This window comes from Jaculus jaculus, chromosome 12 (assembly GCF_020740685.1).
Source record: "Jaculus jaculus isolate mJacJac1 chromosome 12, mJacJac1.mat.Y.cur, whole genome shotgun sequence".
NCBI lineage: Eukaryota > Metazoa > Chordata > Mammalia > Rodentia > Dipodidae > Jaculus > Jaculus jaculus.
The window spans coordinates 5,960,530-5,978,142 of record NC_059113.1 but is presented as its reverse complement, the minus strand read 5'-3'; the positions used below and the strand labels follow the sequence as shown (position 1 = coordinate 5,978,142).

Sequence of the window (17,613 nt, the reverse complement as noted above, 5' to 3'; positions counted from 1 at the left end):
CAACCTCCCGCCACCCGCCGTCCGCGGCCTCGGCGTCACATCCGGCGGCCCGGCGAGTGCTTCCGGAGTCGCGGCCACAGGCCCCGCGGGTTGGGCGAGAAGGGCGGAAGTGTGCGTCGCGCAGAGCGCCCGGGGGAACCACGGGGCAGGAGCAGTCCGGGCCGGCGGCCCTCCGAGCCTTGCACCTAGCCGAGCGGCGCAAGGCAGAGGCACACGTTCTGAGACGGCATTTATTGGCTCCTTAGAAATCAGAGTCAGTAACAACTGTACAGAGGGCCCGCGTCTTCCTTCTGCCCGCCCTTCCTTCCCCACTCCCGTCCCGTGGCCCTGGAAAAAGCAGCTTCGTGTGGGCACAGGGGGACTCCAGGGATTCACAGTAACCAGAAACAAAAACGGAAATAAATTAAGTGATATGGGGAGGGGAGTAATAGGGAGTCGTGTTCCCCAAGTCAGTGCATGAAGGGGGTACCCAGGGCCTGGAGCTGGGCTCCCCGCAAGTTTCTTCCCAGCAGAGGGAGCTTGCTGGGTCCATTGGTGGAGATAGCGCCCCACTTCTGGTCGTCATCAAAACCTGCCTATATGCTCTGGCGTCTGCCAGTGAAGCACCTGTGCATGCCACAGTCTCTGGAATGAGGTGGAGGCAGTCTTCACTCAGGTTCTGGGCTCAGGCCCAGCTGTGCTTGTGGTAGTGGTGTTTACCCCTCATTCCACCCGTACCAGCAGGGCATAGAGGAGGGTGGCTCCTTTCTCTTTAGTGACCCATTCCAGTTCTGCTGGGCTGAAGTGCTGGTCAGGAGGTTCTCTGAGGGCAGCAGAAGGAGGGCCAGGAGTGTAGGAGCCAGGTCGTACACACACTTGAAAGGCCACCTGAGCCTGGTGTGTCCGCTGGGATTTGGGGTCCCGGAATCTGTTGGATAAAAATCAGAAATAGGGGAGTGGGACTTGTGGGCTAACCCCGCTACCACTACACACCTGTTCCTGGAAATACACCCTCCACAATGAACTCAGCTCCAGCTGGCTGTCTGTGCTTGGCTAACATCTGCGCAGTACACCTCCCGTGTGTGTCTGCACACTCTGACACCTTGTTTAATGTCCTTTTCTCCAAGGGTACTTCTCATCTGTTCACTTTTTTTTTTTTTTTTTTTTTGGAAACTGGGTCTGTGCCCAGGCTGGCCTCTTAGCTCTCTCTATATAGCCTGAGATGACTTTGAACTTGTGATCCTCCTGCTTTCTTTCACTTCCACCTCCTGAATGCTGCTAATACAGACGGGCTTGTACCAGCAAACCCAGTTCGTGGAGTGCTGGGGATTGAGTTCCACAAGGGCAATGTCCCTTTTCCCTTTACTGAAGTAGCATGTGGTCAGTGGTATCTTCAGTGATTAAGTGAACAACAGAATCAGGTGGAGGAGCAACCAGCAATGCCAGGGTGGGAAGAGGGGAGCGGGGACCATAAGAACCCGAGAGGGCCTGGAGCTCTTTCTCCAGTGTACTCACTGCACTTTGGAGGCCAGGGCCTCAGCCCCAGCATACTGAAGGGAGGGGGAGAGCAGTACTGGAGGCGGCTGCTCCTCTCGGGGAGGTGCACAGTTCTCACCAGGCTCCTCAAAGCCCACTCTAGTCTCTCCCTTCAAGGGCCGGCAGCTCAGGATGGAGGCAGTACCTGTGAGGAGGCCTCAGTCAGTGTAGCCCTGTGATCCCTCCCAGGGTCCCTAGGCCCAGTCCACTCCGTGGCACCTGCTCCCAGCTCTCCTCGATCCAGCACCCTTCTTATGGCTGCTACATTACTCCCATGATATGCCATGTGCCACTTCTTGGTTAGTGTCCCAGCTTCCAGGCGGGGATTCACCCTAGGCAGACAACAGATAAGGCAGACAGGACAAAGGTTACTGACTCACCAAGATCATCCCATATGGAAGAGGTTCTGTCACTTATTCAAAATATTTATTTGACAGAGAAAGAGGGGGAGAAAGGAGAGAGTGCGAATGGGTGCACCAGGGCCTCCAGCCACTGCAAACAAACTCCAGAGGCGTGCGCCCCCTTGTGCATCTGGCTAACACGGGTCCTGGGGATTCCAACCTGAGTGCTTTGGCTTTGCAGGCAAATGCCTTAACCACTAAGCCATTACTATAGCTCTTATTTATTTATTTGAGAAAGAGAAAGAGGCAGAGAGGGAGAGAATGGGCATGCCAGGGCCTCTAACCACTACAAACAAACTCCAGATGCATGCACCCCATTGTGTATCTGGCTTATGTGGGTCCTGGAGAATCAAACTGGGATCCTTTGGCTTTACAGGCAAGGGCCTTAACCACTAAGCCATCTCTCCAGCCCCCGAGGTAAGATCTTTCACTCTGTAGTCTCAAAGTCATGGCAAGTTCTGAGCCTCCCGAGTGCTGAGATTAAAGGTGTGTACCAGCATACCCATCTACTTCTATCACTTAAAAATTTTTTTAATTTTCAAGTGTGAGGGAGCATGCCAGGGCCTCTAGCCACTTCATATGAACCTCCAGATGGATGCATCACTTTGTGCATCTGGCTTTACATGGGTACTGGGGAATCAAATCCAGACTTCTCTCCAGTCCTCTATCACTTTTTGCAGGTACCTTTTGGAACTCTCAAAAGGGCAAAGAACAGTAGGGAAAATGCATGACTCTGATCTCTCTGTACCTGAGATTGAACCTGCACCAGCCAAAAGGCAGGGCATATTCCCGCGGGGGTTCTCCTCGGCGCCTGTGGGCCTCATCTCCTCGCAGCTTCCGGCAAGACTCACAGTAGCATAAGCTGCGCTTTGGTGGAGGCATGAAATAATCCTCTGAGGAGCAGAGAATGAAAACCGTGGTGGCTTTTGCCTTGGATGTCAACCACACTGCTCTCCGGCTGGGGCCCAGGGCTTTGGCCCGACTGTGGTAAAGGGGCAGGTTCTGGAGGACTGGCGGCACTCACCCGGAAGCAACAGCAGTTCTTGGAAACGGGAGCAAAGAGCGTGATACTCGCAGCTCTTGAGGGGGCTAGCGGCAGGTGGTGGGCCCCAGCACACGCTCTCCTTGATGCCTGAGGGAGCAGACGGGCACAGGTCACAGGAGCGGGGTATAGGAAGGATGGGAATGGGGACACAGGTAGGAGAATGGGGGTAGGATCCTGTTTCCTGTGGGCAGGCCTACCATCTACCATATCAGCTTTTTCCATGTCCCCTTGGGTTCCAGCACCCTTTCCACTGGCAGCCCCTGGTTCAGGAGTCACAATTGTCACCTGCAGGAGAGAGGAGTGGTCAGCCAGAGCTCAATCCCTTTTGTGGACCAGAAATGTCCATCTCCTAAGCGGTCCGCCTCAATTGCCACTAACCTGCTCACACTGCCCGTAGAGGTCCACAAGTGCGTGGCAGGGCTGGGGCACGTCCGGCACCGCTACGCCCTGGTCCACCCCGTTGACGTGGAGATGCAGCCCTCCAGAGCAGTCTAGCCGCAGTCCCAGGACGGTGCCTTCAGGACATGCGTCGAGATTTGGCCCAAACTTCTCACAGATCTGGGAGGAGAGACCTACTGTCTTCCAGACATCAGACCCCACCACGAGCGCCCGTCCCGTCTTTCACTCTGCTGCTGGCTGCACGTCCCTGGACTTGGCCTCTATCCTTTCCCACTGCCTGAGCCTTTCCTTCCCAATCTAATTATCTACAGTTCCTGTTATTAAAAAAAAATTTTTTTTTATTTGGGCTGGAGAGATGGCTTAGTGCTTAAGGCACTAGAGTGCAAAGCCAAAGGACCCAGGTTTGATTCCCCAGGATCCATGTAAGCCAGATGCAAAAGGTGGCACACGCATCTGGAGTTCGTTTTACATCAGCTGGAGGTCCTGGCAGGCCCATTCTCTCTCTCTCTCAAATAAATAAATAATAAGGTTTTTTAAGTCAGGCGTGGTGGCACACACCTTAATCCCACCATTCGGGAGGCAGAGGTAGGAGAATCCCTGTGAGTTCCAGGCCACCCTGAGACTACATAGTGAACTCCAGGTCAGCCTGGACCAGAGTGAGGCCCTACCTCGAAAAAAGTGTTTTTTTTCTTAAAGTATTTTATTTATTTGAAAGTGAGAATAAGAGGCAGAGAGAAAGAACGGATGCGCAAAACTGCAAACTACAGGTGCAGGCGGCACCTTGTGCACCTGGCTTTACTTGAGTACTGGGCACTCAAACTGGGTCCGTGGGCTTTGCAGTCAAGCACCTTACCCACTGAGCCATCTCTCCAGTCCAGTTTTGCTTTGTTTTTAAACTCCCAATTATAACGTTCTCACTGGCAAAGGCACAAGAAGGAGCACCTGGCTTATGACTGACCAGGTAATAATATGCCCCCTCCCATTTCAGACCTGTGGTCCTGTTCCCATTTCTGCAGGTTCCACTTCTCCCTTTTGTGTGGCTCTCTATTCTTCCTGGCACCCTTCCTCACCTTGAGGCCATTGTGGAAGACACCACGGCCCCGTAGTAGCCAGGCTGACCGCTTGAGGGCACAAGCAGAGGCGGGGAAGTTGAGCCTCTCGGGTGGGCAGGTGATGACTCCCAGGACAAGGGAAGATGTCCACTGTCGGTTCAAGAAGTCAATCCGCACCTGCAGGAGGAGGAAGCTCTCTCCACTCAAGCCTCCTGGACAGACCCATCACTTGCCCACCCGATCCAGGCTCAGATGTTTCCTTCCGTTTTCCCACGTGCTGGAAAATAAGCCTGGAGTCTTTCACGTGCCAAATAACTGCCCTACCAATGAGCTATTCTCAACATCCTTGTCTTTGAACCTTGGTCTTAAGTGTCCCTAGAAGCTTCTTTCACCTGGCTAACTTTATGATCTCTTAACTTGAAGAAAGATCCCAGCTAGGAAGCTGGCCATGGGTCGTCATGGGTCAAGAGGAGCCAAGCAGGAGGAAGTACACACCTGGACAAGCAGCTGGGGCACCAAGGGCTGGCTGAGGACAACAATGCCCTGATTGTAGCTGGACACCCGCGTGGCTGTACGGTTCCCATTGGACAAGAGGATATTCTTCCCGTGGTTCTCCAGGAACTCAAGGACTGTAGGCATAATACCCACTTGATTCTGTTCCTGGTACAGAGCAAGAGACTGAGCTACACAGGGAGCCAATGGCAGGCCTGACCTACCACACTGGCGTACACACAGAGCTTGAGTTTGAGCCTCTGCTGGACCAGTTGAAAACCCAAGAGCATGGCATCCAGGGGCTCACCAACTACCCTTCCCCATGCCCAGCAGGCCCTACCACAGCCTTACCCCCAGCCCACGCTCCTCGCCCTCATCGTCCTCCTCGCCTTCACTGCCAGTGTCAGAGCTGGGAGAAGGTGGCTGGGTGCCTTCTGCTTCCTCCAGCCTGGTGGAACTGACAATGGACACACTGCGTACCGGCCCATACAGATCCAACACAGCCCACACATTCTGAGGACACAAGACTCAGGAAGTCAGAAATCAGTACAAGATCTTCATCCAACAACCCTCTCCTAGAACCCAAAGCTCTTATGTTTACCTTGGCAATGCCGGTGGCTGCAGGCCCCATATCCTCTCCATCCACCAGGATGTGCATTGTGTCATCTGCCCCCCGACAAATGCCCACACGGCTCCCCACCTAGCTCGAAGGTGAGATAGGAAGGACGCTCAGCCCACTCTCGCCTCTCCTCCCGCCCCGACCCCACACGGCCAGCCCTGCGGTCAGCTGCCTCACCCCCAGCCTCTCTAGGTCACGGCCATAGTTCATCCTCTGGAGCTGCCCATCGCGCTTCACTTCACAGCTAGACACTATCCAGGTGGTCTTAGTTCGCAGTTCTGGCAGGGAAGGCGGCAATCCTGGGCCACCACCTGCTCCAGGCCCAATCTCCCCTGGTGCTAGTGTGGTCAGCCCCAGCCGGAGGGAACCTGCCCACTTCTCATCCAGCGCTTCCACTTTCACCTGCGAGAGAAAGAACATTCGCTGGCCCCGTCTGATGGCCTGGCAAAGCCCCTTTCACTTCTCCACAGCTCACCTCAAAGACTTCTTCAGTTTTGAGCTCCTTGGTGCTAAAGACAAGACCATGAGCATAGCCAGCCACTCGCACTGCCCTTGTGCCATCTTCCTCCAGAGTGACATTCTTGCCACACGTGCTGTGGAATCGATGAGCCACACCCGCCACTATAGACAACGGCCAAAGAAAGGGGTAGGGTTAAGGCAGCTAGCTTCAGACGGGATGCAGGGCGAAGCTTTTAGATGATACAGAAAGCTGACACTAAGGTCCTCTCTACCATCATTCGTCAAGACTTCCTGATACCTTTCAGCATGGTTAGACTCATTCCCTGACCCAAGATGCCACTGCATGGCATCCGGACCCCTGGATGGCAGGAAAGTAACTAAGCTCTGTGTTCCTAGTTCCTGAACAGAAGGGGCAACCAGATCCTCGAGGTCGGACAGTGCCCATGACCACCACAGGTCTCAACCTTACTCAGCACCCCATCCCAGCCCTGACACGCTGGCTCCAAGTGCAGACATCGTCATAGTCTCAGTACCCACTTAGGATCAATGTCCCCTGCCACACTTCTGAACTGGTTGTCACCAGGGCTGCTCCTTCCCCCAAACAGTCTTCCTTAGGCTCACAACAGGTACCTGGGGAGTGAAGAGGGAATGACTTCTCAGTGGCAGTATTGCTGGTCGCCAGGCTATTGTCCATGGGCCCTGTAGCATTGGTGATGGATACTTGGACACACTGGCCATAGAGATCCACAACGGCATACACTTCTGTATGGGAGAAGGCAGGCATCAGAAGGCCGAATTTCTGGGTAACCTGAGCCAAGGGTGGCAGGCTGGAAGCCACAGAGTAGTCACCTTTACCCGGAGGCAAGCCTGAGCAGGCAGCGCCTTGGTCCTGGCCGTTGATGAAGTAGTGCAGGTCCCCCTTGGCAGTTCGCATCATGCCAATACGCGCCCCGGTGCCCAGGGCGTCCAGATCACATCCGTAGTTGTTCCGCATTGTGTTACCATCTTGCATGATGGCTGTACCACTGAGGTTGGACAAAGGGGCCAGTCACCCTCACAGCTTCATCACTGCACTGGTCCCTTCTCTGTATCTGCCTGCCCAAACTCTCCAGTGCCTTGGCGGGGTGGTGATCTTGGTCTGAGGTCCATTCCTATGCCCCACGTCCCTAGGATCCCTCCCTCAACACCACAGGGACAACCAAGAACTCTTGTGCAGGTTGCCTGGAGAAGGGTTCCCAGAACTAAAAAGAAGGTCCCCAATGTCTGCCAGTGCCCTTGGACACCATAAGCCCAAACCATACTTAGTTTCCCTGACCCCAGAGAGCTCCACCCAGCCCTGCCAAGCTGGCTCCAAGAGCAGACATCAGAACCTCAGCATCCACGTATCATAGTCAATGTCCGTCATGGTGTTAGGAAATTCCAGGTCTTCAGGCCGAATAGCAGTCACTCCTGGGAGAAGGCAACCAAAGGTGAGCAATGGCCCTCTAGGACCCAGGTACCTGGCACTCCTCAACCCACACAGGAGTCCTCACCAGCTTCAATGGAGCCTGACCAGCGATCTACCATCTTCTGAATGACAATTTCAAACAGTTCTCCATCCCGGAGGGCCCTATCAGGAAAAGTGGGGATCACTAAGACCCCACTTAAGTGGGCAAGCAGGACAGTAGGGATAGGGAAGTACAGAGACTGACCGGTTGGAAATGACAATGGCATCGTTGAATTCGCTGCGGCAGTTATGGCGGAGAGCGGTGCGGCCTCCGTTAGTGATGACGGCATTGCTGCCGTGCAGCTGGTGGAAGCGCAGGTCGGAGCCTCCAGCGGCTGAGGAAGGGGAACTTGGAGACACCTGGTTGTTCCCTTCAGGGAGTGGCTCAGGGACTGGAGGCACCTCTGAAAGAGCAGACATCACTCATTAGGTCTCTAGGTATTGCTAAGGCTTCCCAAGGCCACCCTAACCCTGCCCCAGCCCTGCCCGGCTCTCACCCACGTCGTCCACAATGGTGGCCTGGGCAGCCTGGCCATAGAGATCAACGACAGCGTAGACACCCGGGGGCACATTCCAGGCAGCAGGGCCCTGAGTCATCCCATTGACAAAGAAGTGCAGAGTCCCGTCCTCCCTCCGTACCACGCCCACCGTGTCCCCTGCCTTGGAGGAAGGGGGGAGGGCTGCAGTGAGGAGTCAGGCAGTGTTCCTGCCTGGGATGATCCTGCATCCACCCCGCCTCACTGGCTCCCCCATTGATGTGCCCAGGCACTGTGCCCATTCTCTCACCTTTAGGCGGTCTAGGTTGTGTCCATATTCATCCAGAATGGTTGTTCCATTGTGCATTACGCCATTCCCTGTCATCATCCAGGTCCCTAAGGGGACACAGAGTGGCAGACAATGAGAGAAGGTAAGGGCTAGGACCTTGGGGACAGCTTCCTCTCTAGGACCCAGCCCTGCCCTCTGTGGGAGCTCACCAGAGCGCAAGTTGGTCATAGTAGAGGGCAACTGGAGATAGGCAGGGTTATGAGTGGTGACACCAATCTCAATAGAGCCAGCCCATTTGTCCACCATCTTGTCAATGCGCACCTGGAACACCTCTCCGTCCCGGAGTGCTCTGCTGCTCAGTACCACGCCATGATTGAAGTCATCAGTGGCACTGAGGACACAAGCAGGGACTCTTGAGTGTTGCCAAGGCTTAGACCAACAATACCTGCCTGACACCAACTGCCCCAAGCCAACCAACCAGACATCACACTAAGAAATTCCCCACCTTTCTGCCCACAACTGCCAAACCACGTTCCCTGTCTCCCACCCCCAAGCCCCATTAGGGCCCCTTCTACAGGCTTCTCTCCAACCCACGGGTCATACTGGGGCCTCAGGGCAGTGCGTCCCTCGTGGGTGATGGCTGCCTTCTGCCCACAGTTGGGGTGGAAGAGTAGGCGCTCAGGTTCTGCCTGGGTAGCAGGAGCAGCGCGGCGGAGAGCGCCCTCGGGGGACAGAGCCCGCAGGATGGCATTGTTCCGACGCAGACGGTCACTGTGGTTATTATTGTGGACAATGGTCACCTTCACAGCCATCCCGTACAAGTCTACCACACCATACACCACAGGTGGTGTCAATGGGGTAGCTACACCTGTGGCAGAAAAGAGAGTAAGGGAAGAGTCGAGTTCAAGAACAAGCACCACCGAGGAAGGAGGACAAGGTAGGGAGCCCCGTTGACAGCTCTTCTGAATATCACCTTACCCTGATCAATGCCATTAATGAAGAAGTGCAAGGCAGAGTTGGACTTCCTTGTGAGGCCAATATGGTCACCCTCCTATCCAGAAAAGAACAAAAAGCTCAGTCTGGAATCTAGCCATGGGCAGATTCAGACTCCACAGCAGTCCTAAGATCCTTCCCGCCACCCTGTTCCACAGGAGACCAGCTCCCAAGTAAATTCACATCAATGTCAGACCACTCTTGAGGATGGGCAGGGCCTAGGTCTTTTCCAGATACGACAATTTTCACATCTAAATGTTCAGAGTGAATCAGGTACTGAGCCAAATCATCTTACAAACAACAAATCCTTCCAGAATCAGAAGCGCTATAGGGACTGGTGATGTTGCTCAGTGGCAGAACACTGCCTGGCATGCCTAGGGTCCCGGGTTCCACCCCCAGCTGCAAAGGAGAACACTGAGCCTCAGCGGCTTCCTGTAGAGCACCATGGCTGCACAGCTCTCTCAGAAGGACCCACGTGCAAACAGAAGGGCCTGCTGCATCGGAGCACCCAACCTCTCGACTCTGCAACGTGACACTGTTCTCTACAGATGTGGCGGGGTGCATTCCCAGCTCTCTTGGGATCATGTTGGACAAACCCGCTCTGCATCACAGGCAGCACCCAGAGACAGAGTACCCAGGGCTCTCCTGGAGGGGCCAAGGGTGCCGTGCCCCACACTTACCTGCAACTCGTCCAGACTGAATTCACAGTATTCCCGGCGGGTACCCTTGCCATTAGTTAGGATCCCACAGCCACTCATCATGATGGTGCCTGGGTAGAGGTGGCTATCTGGTTAGCGTATAGGGTTCTTTCCCCCAGTAAACCCAAACCTTGCCCAGGGTTGGTACCTGACTGGAGGTTGGTCATGGTGGCTGGATACTCCAAACTGTTGGGGTTGTGGGTAGTGACACCAATCTCGATGGAGCCCGACCACTTATCTACAAGTTTGTCAATACGGATCTGGGATTGAGTGGCAAGAGACAGGAGTAGCAGGAAATGTAAGTGCAGAGAAGGGACCCTCAAGCCCCTGGTTGTTCTCCAAGTGCCCTCCTAGCATCAGGGACCAACTCCCTCTTTAGTGTGAAGCCCAGCCAGACCCCAGGATCTTACACACCTCAAACATTTCATTGTCCCGAAGTGGGCGGTTGGTCATGACAACCCCGTTGTTGAATTCATCAAGGGGCCTCCGGCGCTCAGCCGTCTTATTATTGTTGCTGAGTTTGATGAGAGTCCCACACTTCTCATGAAAGAGTAGGGCGTCATTGGAGGTAAGGATGGGTGAGGTGGCAGCTCCACTGGTTTCCAGTCCATCCCCTGCTGGGGGGGAGCTCAGGTTCACATTCAGGAGCCCCCCATTGTAGGCAGATAGGATGGCATTACTGACCACCTCAGAGAGCTCCATGCTGGCAAAGTCTACAGCAGCAGGATGGAGAAAGGAAGCTGAGCTGAGGCTCTACTCCATCCAACTTAAGACCCTCTCTCCCTACCCATCTCTTGAGATCCCACCCTTGTCCACCTCACTGCCCACTCCCCTTCCCAGGGCTTCCCCGAAGCCCTCACCATTATGCGACTCAAGGCTGTTAGGAAACGTCTCCGGCCGGGCCTGTGCTGGGGACACCGAGAAGGCTGGGAACCAGGTGGGATGGGAGTAAGGGTTTAGCCCCTGCTTCAAGGCCCATAGCCAGGAGACCGTCTTCTAGTTCCTACATTCCCCTGCAACAGACTCAAGGGTCTGAATGGCCCTGCCCACCCCCAGCTGGTTTGTGACGGCATTTTCCCCATTTCTGCACCCACGCCGCCTGCCCCGCCCCCCAGTTGTGTCCTTACCTTCATCCCCAGAGGTCCCCTGATCCACCAAGGCAGAATCTTCTGGAGGGGCCAACGTCTCAAGGGACGGTGTGGGGATGGGAGCAGGGGGGCTGAAGCTTGGCTCAGGAGGGAGCACGGTGATTTGGGTGCACTTGCCATAAAGGTCAACCACGGCCCAGACACGGGCAGGCAAGCCCGTGGCAGCCACACCACAATCCCGCCCATTCACCCAGAGCCGGAGCTCCCCAGCAGCTGTGCGCTCCACACCTACACGGTCCCCTTCTCCAAGCTGGTCCAGATCCTGGCCATATTCCTCCAGCACAGAGCGCCCATCCCTCAGTACCGAGCAGCCGGACACTACCCACGAGCCCCCCTTCAGCCCTGTGGCACTGCTTGGGAAGTCCAGCACACCAGGGTCCAGCGCTGTCACCCCGATCTCAATGGAGCCACTCCAGGAGTTGACCTGTGGAGAAGGTGGCGGACAATGATTCCGGATGCAATCCCACTACCGGGAAACCACTGTCCTCCTCTCACCACCTATGAGACCACACAGATGCAGACCCTCAAATAACTTTCACCAAGCCTCTTCGGTTACCCAAAACCACGTTTCCTATGTCCTCATCTCTTGTTCTTGCATGTCACTCTCACTCCACCCGCTCCTCCAGTCCTCTCCTAAGGTAAACGCCACAGATTCATTCTCTTCCCAAATGATTTCTCTGAGCCCAGTAGACTGCACACACCTCCCTCTCCCTGACTGAGTACGTCAACTCATCCATTTTTCTGGCTTTGAGTTTGCCCTTCAATAGTTTGCTCTTTCCTGGGTATTTCTCATCTCTTCCCCCATCGCATCTTGGGCACCTCTCTCTCTATTCTCCATCCCCAGGAAAACTGTCCCACAAGTCCATTCTAGTGGCTGGGTCGAGAGGAAGCTCAAATCCGAGTCTTCCTTCAGACTGAACGCGTGGGCTTCGAGCCTTTTCCCCTGCCTGTCCCCTGGCGCCTGGCGCCGGTTCTCTCAGTACCTGCAGACCTGGTGATGTGGGCTTTCCGGCAGTTCCACCTCTTCTCCCTCCGGTGCCCTCCCACCACCACCACCGCCGCCGCCCCGTACGTCGGTTCCGCGGGCCCCAGCCCTGCACCTTGCGGTCGATGCGCACGGTGAAGACGCGTCCGTCGCGCAGCGGCTCCCGGCTCAGCACCAGCCCGTGGTTAAACTCCTGGCCCGGCTGCTGTCGCCGCGCCGTACGCCCGCAGGCCGACAGGCTCACCAAGCGCCCAGTGCGCGGGTGCAGCTCCCCGCCACTGCCGAGACCCCCGCCGGACCCCAGTCCTGGCCCACCGCCGCCGCCAGGACCCCCACCCCCGCCCGGCCCCGGCCCCGGCCCCGGCCCGGGGCCTGCCCCAGAGCCCCCACTCCCACCCGACCCCGCCACCATCGCCGCTAGGACCGCGGCAGCGCGACAGCCGCGCTTGGCGGCACCGTGGCAACCGCGGCGGAGAGACACCCTGGGGGAATACGGCCCCGGGCTGGGGCCAGGTATGCTTTACGGCACTGCCGGGCGGTGAAGCATCCTAAGCTAGGGAAAGGTCTATCGCGATGGGAACAGAAGGACGACGGGGTCGGAGAGGCTTACTTTACGGCACAGCGGCAGGCATGAGAGAGGCTGCGGGAGAACTGAAGACTTGGGCAGGGAGCTTTTGCGACAGTGGGTGGAAGGCACGCCGGCCGCAGGCGTATTTGCGACAAAGGGGTGCTGGCGCCAAACAGCCCTCGCCAGGGAAAGAAACCCACTGAAGTACTCGCTTTACGGCGAGGGGTGTGCCTTCCTACCACACTGCACGTTTTAAAGAGGTATAAACGCTGTCTGCGGGACATAGAGGCAAGATAGCTTTATAAAGGCAAGTCTGTCCAGCACCCAGGGAGACCGCAGGTGTCGCAGTCCCCTCGCCTCTGCGTCACACTTCTCCGATGATGGGGGGAGAACGCAGATAGACCAACTTCAATTCCCATTTAACCAGACTCGGGTTTTTCAAGCCACTAATAGTCTAAAGATAACGGACAATCTGGAAGCAACAGCACCTGGATTCCCAGATCACTGGACACTTAACAAAGCCCCCAAACCCCATTCACAGGGTCGCTATGAGGTGGGGGAGTTGTGACCTCACAAGGGTTCTCGCCCCCTGGCCATGATTGGTTGAGTCTGCGGTGATAGGGAAGGGAGGGAGCAAATCCCAGAGACAAAGAAAGTATTTGTGACAATTGGGGAAAGGAGGGACCCCCTCCACCCACCCCACCGTGGTGGGGACCAGGCCTGGGAACTGCGCGGGATGTGGCGTCCAGGTGGGGCCCTGGAGCAGCCAGAGTCCCCGGCAGCTGCTAGCGGTCTCAGGGTGGCATTGCCCGGAGAGGCGATCCGGAGGGATCCCCGAGGGCTCGGAGGTGCCGGGGCAGACACCGAGCTGCCCTCCAGCGGAGCCTCGGTTCTCGGCTCTGGGCCTCCCTTGCAGTCCTGGAACCCTGTAACTCGCAGTCCCGGCTCTAGCCGACCCTCTGCGGGGACAGTGGCCCAGGCTTCCGGGCCTAGTCGGCACGTAGGGGAGGTTGTGGACCACAGCCTTGGGTCCTACACCTCCTCTGGTGGATTCAGCGTTCCCTGCCCAGGAACCAGTGGGTCCAGCCCTGGGCCCGCGGAGTGTAAGGTGTACAACTCGGGGTACAATTCAAGCTCCAGGTCAACTTGCTTGCACCCCCACAACTATGAGGCCCATCCCCGGAGCATCCTAAAAAACAACGGTTCGGTTTTGATGCAGAAATACCCTAGTAAGGAGAAGTAAGCAGTCCACAGCTGGGGGAGTACTGGGGACAGAAACATGAGCGAAGGGACAGAGTCCTGAGAACTTGGCATGAGAGCAGATTAAGGCAGTTAGGTGGGAAATCTGAGGTTTCATAACTTGGGGGGAGGGCAGCAGATGTCCCAGAAATCCTGGCCGTTTAGTATTATGATCATTGTGTGTGTGGCCCAATCCCTAGCTTCTCCAAAGAGTTGTGAGGGTTTTTCCACAAGCATAGGAGAATGAGGGAGGACTGTAAGGAAATGGTCCTGAGAAAGCGTCCTCTTCCCTTGCTGTGTGCCCTCGCCTTAGGAAGGCTCAGCACTGGGACGAGATGAATATCTTGGCCACCTACCACCCGGCTGACAAGGACTATGGCCTTAAGAAGGTGGATGAACCCAACACCCCCTACCACAGGTAGCCCTTCGGCCCTGGCTTTTCAGCCTACATCCCCCTTCTAACAGAAGAACCTGGAGGGGAGGGAGAGGCAGACAGCCTTCCGCAATATTGCTTCCTTCTCTCCAGGCTGCAGGGCAGTGATGAGGACCTGTCTGCAGAATACTCCCTCAAGGTGACTCCTGAGCTACTGGCAGAGAGGTGAGAGTCCTGTCATAGATCAGTTGAGCTGTGCCTCCCCCCCACCAAACCGAACACCCTTGAACTCTGAGGTAGTGTGCTTTTGAACTCCTAAATGAGAATTACTTTCTTTAGGCCTAGCCAAGACAGATCTGAGGGCATCAACCAGCTTGATCCTACCTACATGCCCCCTTTGTTTTCTCTCTTCTGCGTCCCAGCTGGTCTCCCTTCCCCTCAGGTTTGCAAAAATGGACAGCTTCCTCCCCAAGGTCCTTCAGTATGGCGATGAGACAAACTCAGAGGCTACAGACAACTTTTCCAAGACATGTGAGATGGAGGCTGTGCACCAAATGTTAAGAGGGAGGTGGAGTGGACCTTCAGTGAGAGTCTGGAGGGAAAGCCAAGCTCTCACACTGGCCCACAGACTTCAGTGATTTTGAAAAGCACCGAAAGACACACTACAACGAAGGGAAGTTTCTCAAGGCCCAGAAAAACCTGCCTCTGGCCAATGCGGAGGATAGTAGCGGGGCCAGTGCCAGCGGCAGCAGCGAGATCCAAGGCGGGAGGATGGACCCGATGCCTAGGACTTCAGAGAGAGGCTGGGCAGGAAGACTGGCCAGAGGAGTCAAAAATGAGACTGGCCTGGTGACTGACAGCCAGGCCCTAGACACCAGGGGTTAGTGATGGGGGGGGGGTCCCCAGGGTCTGAAGAGAGTTGTGCACAAGAGCGTGTTCCAGAGCCCATGCTTCTCTTAGACTTTCTCTGTTGCAGACTGCTTTGTGTTGTTGTGGTGGAGGTCTTACACTAGCCCAGGCTGGCCCGGGACTCACAGAGCTCCTGCTACCTCTGCCTCCAGAGTGCTGGCATTAAAAGTGTTGCTGCCTTTTGTAAAATCCTCTTGGGCTTCCTGTTCCTCACTGTGGAGCAGTCGCTGGCCCACAGCCCTGCTGCCTGGTAGGGGAAGCAGGGTTTAGAGGTGACCCCAGGGAAAAAGGAGACAGCTGGAGTTGAGCCTCTGCTCAGGGTGACTACCAAAGGTGGCAGGCTGGTGACAAACAGAAAACCTAAGGGTGCCAGGGAGGGAAGGGCATCGCTAAGGACTTTCTCACAGGGGGCTAGTAAGTGAGATGGGAATGTGGGACTTGAACTTGGCACTATGCACACCTAAGATTCCTGGACACAGTAGGTGGTCACAGGCTCACACTGTTTGGGGTGATTTCTCAGCTGCCTGTGCCTACAGAAATCAGTTCCCAGCGGCTTCGGCCCCGAAGGTGTTGGATCAGATGGATCTGCAGCACAAGGAATATTACAGCGAAAGCAGATACCTGAGGTCCTGCTCCCAGCCAGAGCCCGAAGAGGACACGGATGAGCAGCAGGACAGTGAGGACTGGGGAGGACAGCCTGAGGGTGGGAGGACCGACTGACCGACCGGCAGCTGTGAGGGGCCCCACCCTTCGCCCCGATGCTTTCACTGCTGGGCTCGGGGTGCTGAGGATCACATAAGCGCCACAGGCTCCTTTGGGTGTCAGAGACCTTGAGTAGGCCCTGGCCGTGACAGTGAAATCACTGCAGCCCGGTGAGGGCACACACTGCCCTCACCCTGAGCCTGGCTCTGGGCAAGCTCCCAGCTCCTAAGCCCTGTTAGGCCAGCCCCCCAGCCATAGGAGGGAAAGGAGTCCGAGGCCCGCATTGTAGAGCAGAGGCATCAGGAAGGATTGGGAACACCTTCCGGCTCGTCCCACTCCCTGTCTCCATGCCTCTTCCTTGCTTACTTATTTACTTGAGAGTGACAGACAGAGAGAGAAAGAGGCAGAGAGAGAGAGAGAGAAAGAGGGAGAGAGGGAGAGAGAGGGAGAGGATAGGTGCACCACGGCCTCCAGCCACTATAAACGAACTCCAGATGCGTACGCCACCCTATGCATCTGGCTTACATAGGTCCTGGGCAATCGAGCCTCTGACTGGGGTCCTTAGGCTTCACAGGCAAGTGCTTAACTGCTAAGCCGTCTCTCCAGCCCTTGGCTCTCCCCATGCCACATATATTAGCCAGGGAGGGAGACGGGCTAAATGGGTAGGTTCTAGAAAGTCTGGAGGGTCACACAGGCAAGAGCTCATGCTGCAGGAACGCCACTGGCCTAACCTCTTCTCTGCAGATGAAACCTTGCGGCTGCAGTGGACTCGGGAAGAGGAACCAAGGCCATGGAAACTGTAGCCAGCTATGGAGGGCTGAGGACAACCTCCTGCTCTTGCCGCCCCACAGGCGGATAATAAAGAGAAGAGCAGGCATCTGGGTGCTGTAATTTGGTGCCCAGGCTAGGCCTGCTCTGTCAAGGAGCATAGGAAGAGTTCACACACAAGGAACCAGAAAGCACAGCACAGGAGAGGAAGCTGGGAGTAGCCCAAGGGACAGGACTCAAGCCCCTCCCTCCCCTCCCCTCCCCTCCCCTCCCCTCCTCTTCCCCTCCCCATTTTCCTCCCCTCCCCTCCCCTCCCCTCCCCTCTCCTCCCTTCCCTTCCCTTTCCTTCCCATATCCCTTTCTTTCTCCTTCTTCTTCTGTTTGTTTTGTTTTGTTTATTCGAGGTAGGGTTTCACTCTAGTCTAGGCTGACCTGGAATTCACTCTGTAGTCTCAGGGTGGCCTCGAACTCATGGCAATTCTCCTACCTCTGCCTCCCAAGTGCTGGGATTAAAGGTGTGTGCCACCATGCCTGGTTTTCTTTTTTTTTTAAAAAAAATATTTTATTTGGCAGAGAGACAGAGAGAATGGATGTGCCAGGGCCTCCAGCCACAGCAAACAAAGTCCAGACACATGCACCACCATGTACATCTGGCATACATGAGTCCTAGGAAATTGAACCTGGGTCCTTTGGCTTTGCAGGCAAATGCCTTAAACACTAAGCCGTCTCTCCAACTATCTTTTTCTTTCTTTCTCTTTCTTTCTTTCTCTAGCCCAGACTGACCTGGAATTCACTTTGTAGTCTCAGGGTGGCCTTGAACTCACAGCAATTCTCCTACCTCTGCCTCCAAGTGTTTGGGATTAAAGGCGTATGCCACCACGGCCAGCTCTCTTTTTCTTTTTTAAAAAAATATTTTTATTTATTTGCAAGCAGAAAGAGAGAGAAGAGAGACAGAGAGAATGGGCACACCCTCCACTTGCTGCAAACAGACTTCAGA

General features: G+C 55.7%; 2 protein-coding genes across 4 annotated transcripts; one reads left to right on the top strand and one right to left on the bottom strand.

Annotated features, from left to right (window-relative positions):
* Positions 1–216: 216 nt before the first annotated feature.
* Neurl4 (neuralized E3 ubiquitin protein ligase 4) lies at positions 217–12,469 on the bottom strand. Of its 3 annotated transcripts, none has more exons than XM_004669242.3 (29): positions 12,173–12,469; positions 11,052–11,496; positions 10,785–10,850; positions 10,339–10,637; positions 10,073–10,184; positions 9,907–9,995; positions 9,212–9,284; positions 8,837–9,101; positions 8,443–8,624; positions 8,255–8,340; positions 7,966–8,128; positions 7,674–7,872; positions 7,515–7,591; positions 7,353–7,431; positions 6,832–7,007; positions 6,613–6,744; positions 5,999–6,144; positions 5,701–5,925; positions 5,506–5,604; positions 5,256–5,417; positions 4,908–5,072; positions 4,431–4,589; positions 3,340–3,519; positions 3,159–3,246; positions 2,941–3,048; positions 2,665–2,809; positions 1,735–1,847; positions 1,495–1,660; positions 217–907 (listed from the first exon to the last, which is right to left on the bottom strand). In XM_004669242.3, the coding sequence occupies exons 1-29, from the start codon at positions 12,467–12,469 to the stop codon at positions 703–705; spliced, it is 4,701 nt and encodes a 1,566-aa protein (XP_004669299.2). In that variant the 3' UTR covers positions 217–702. The 3 variants fall into 3 exon arrangements, with proteins under 3 accessions (XP_004669299.2, XP_004669300.2, XP_004669301.2); XM_004669243.2 differs by having other exon boundaries at positions 6,838–7,007; XM_004669244.2 differs by lacking the exon at positions 10,785–10,850 and having other exon boundaries at positions 6,838–7,007.
* An 892-nt stretch (positions 12,470–13,361) lies between these two features.
* LOC101597652 lies at positions 13,362–16,863 on the top strand. The gene is made up of 7 exons (XM_004669173.2): positions 13,362–13,864; positions 14,178–14,282; positions 14,391–14,462; positions 14,680–14,768; positions 14,866–15,117; positions 15,667–15,822; positions 16,593–16,863. Exons 1-7 carry the CDS (start codon positions 13,362–13,364, stop codon positions 16,649–16,651), a joined length of 1,236 nt encoding a protein of 411 aa, XP_004669230.2. The 3' UTR covers positions 16,652–16,863.
* The last annotated feature ends 750 nt before the right edge of the window (positions 16,864–17,613 follow it).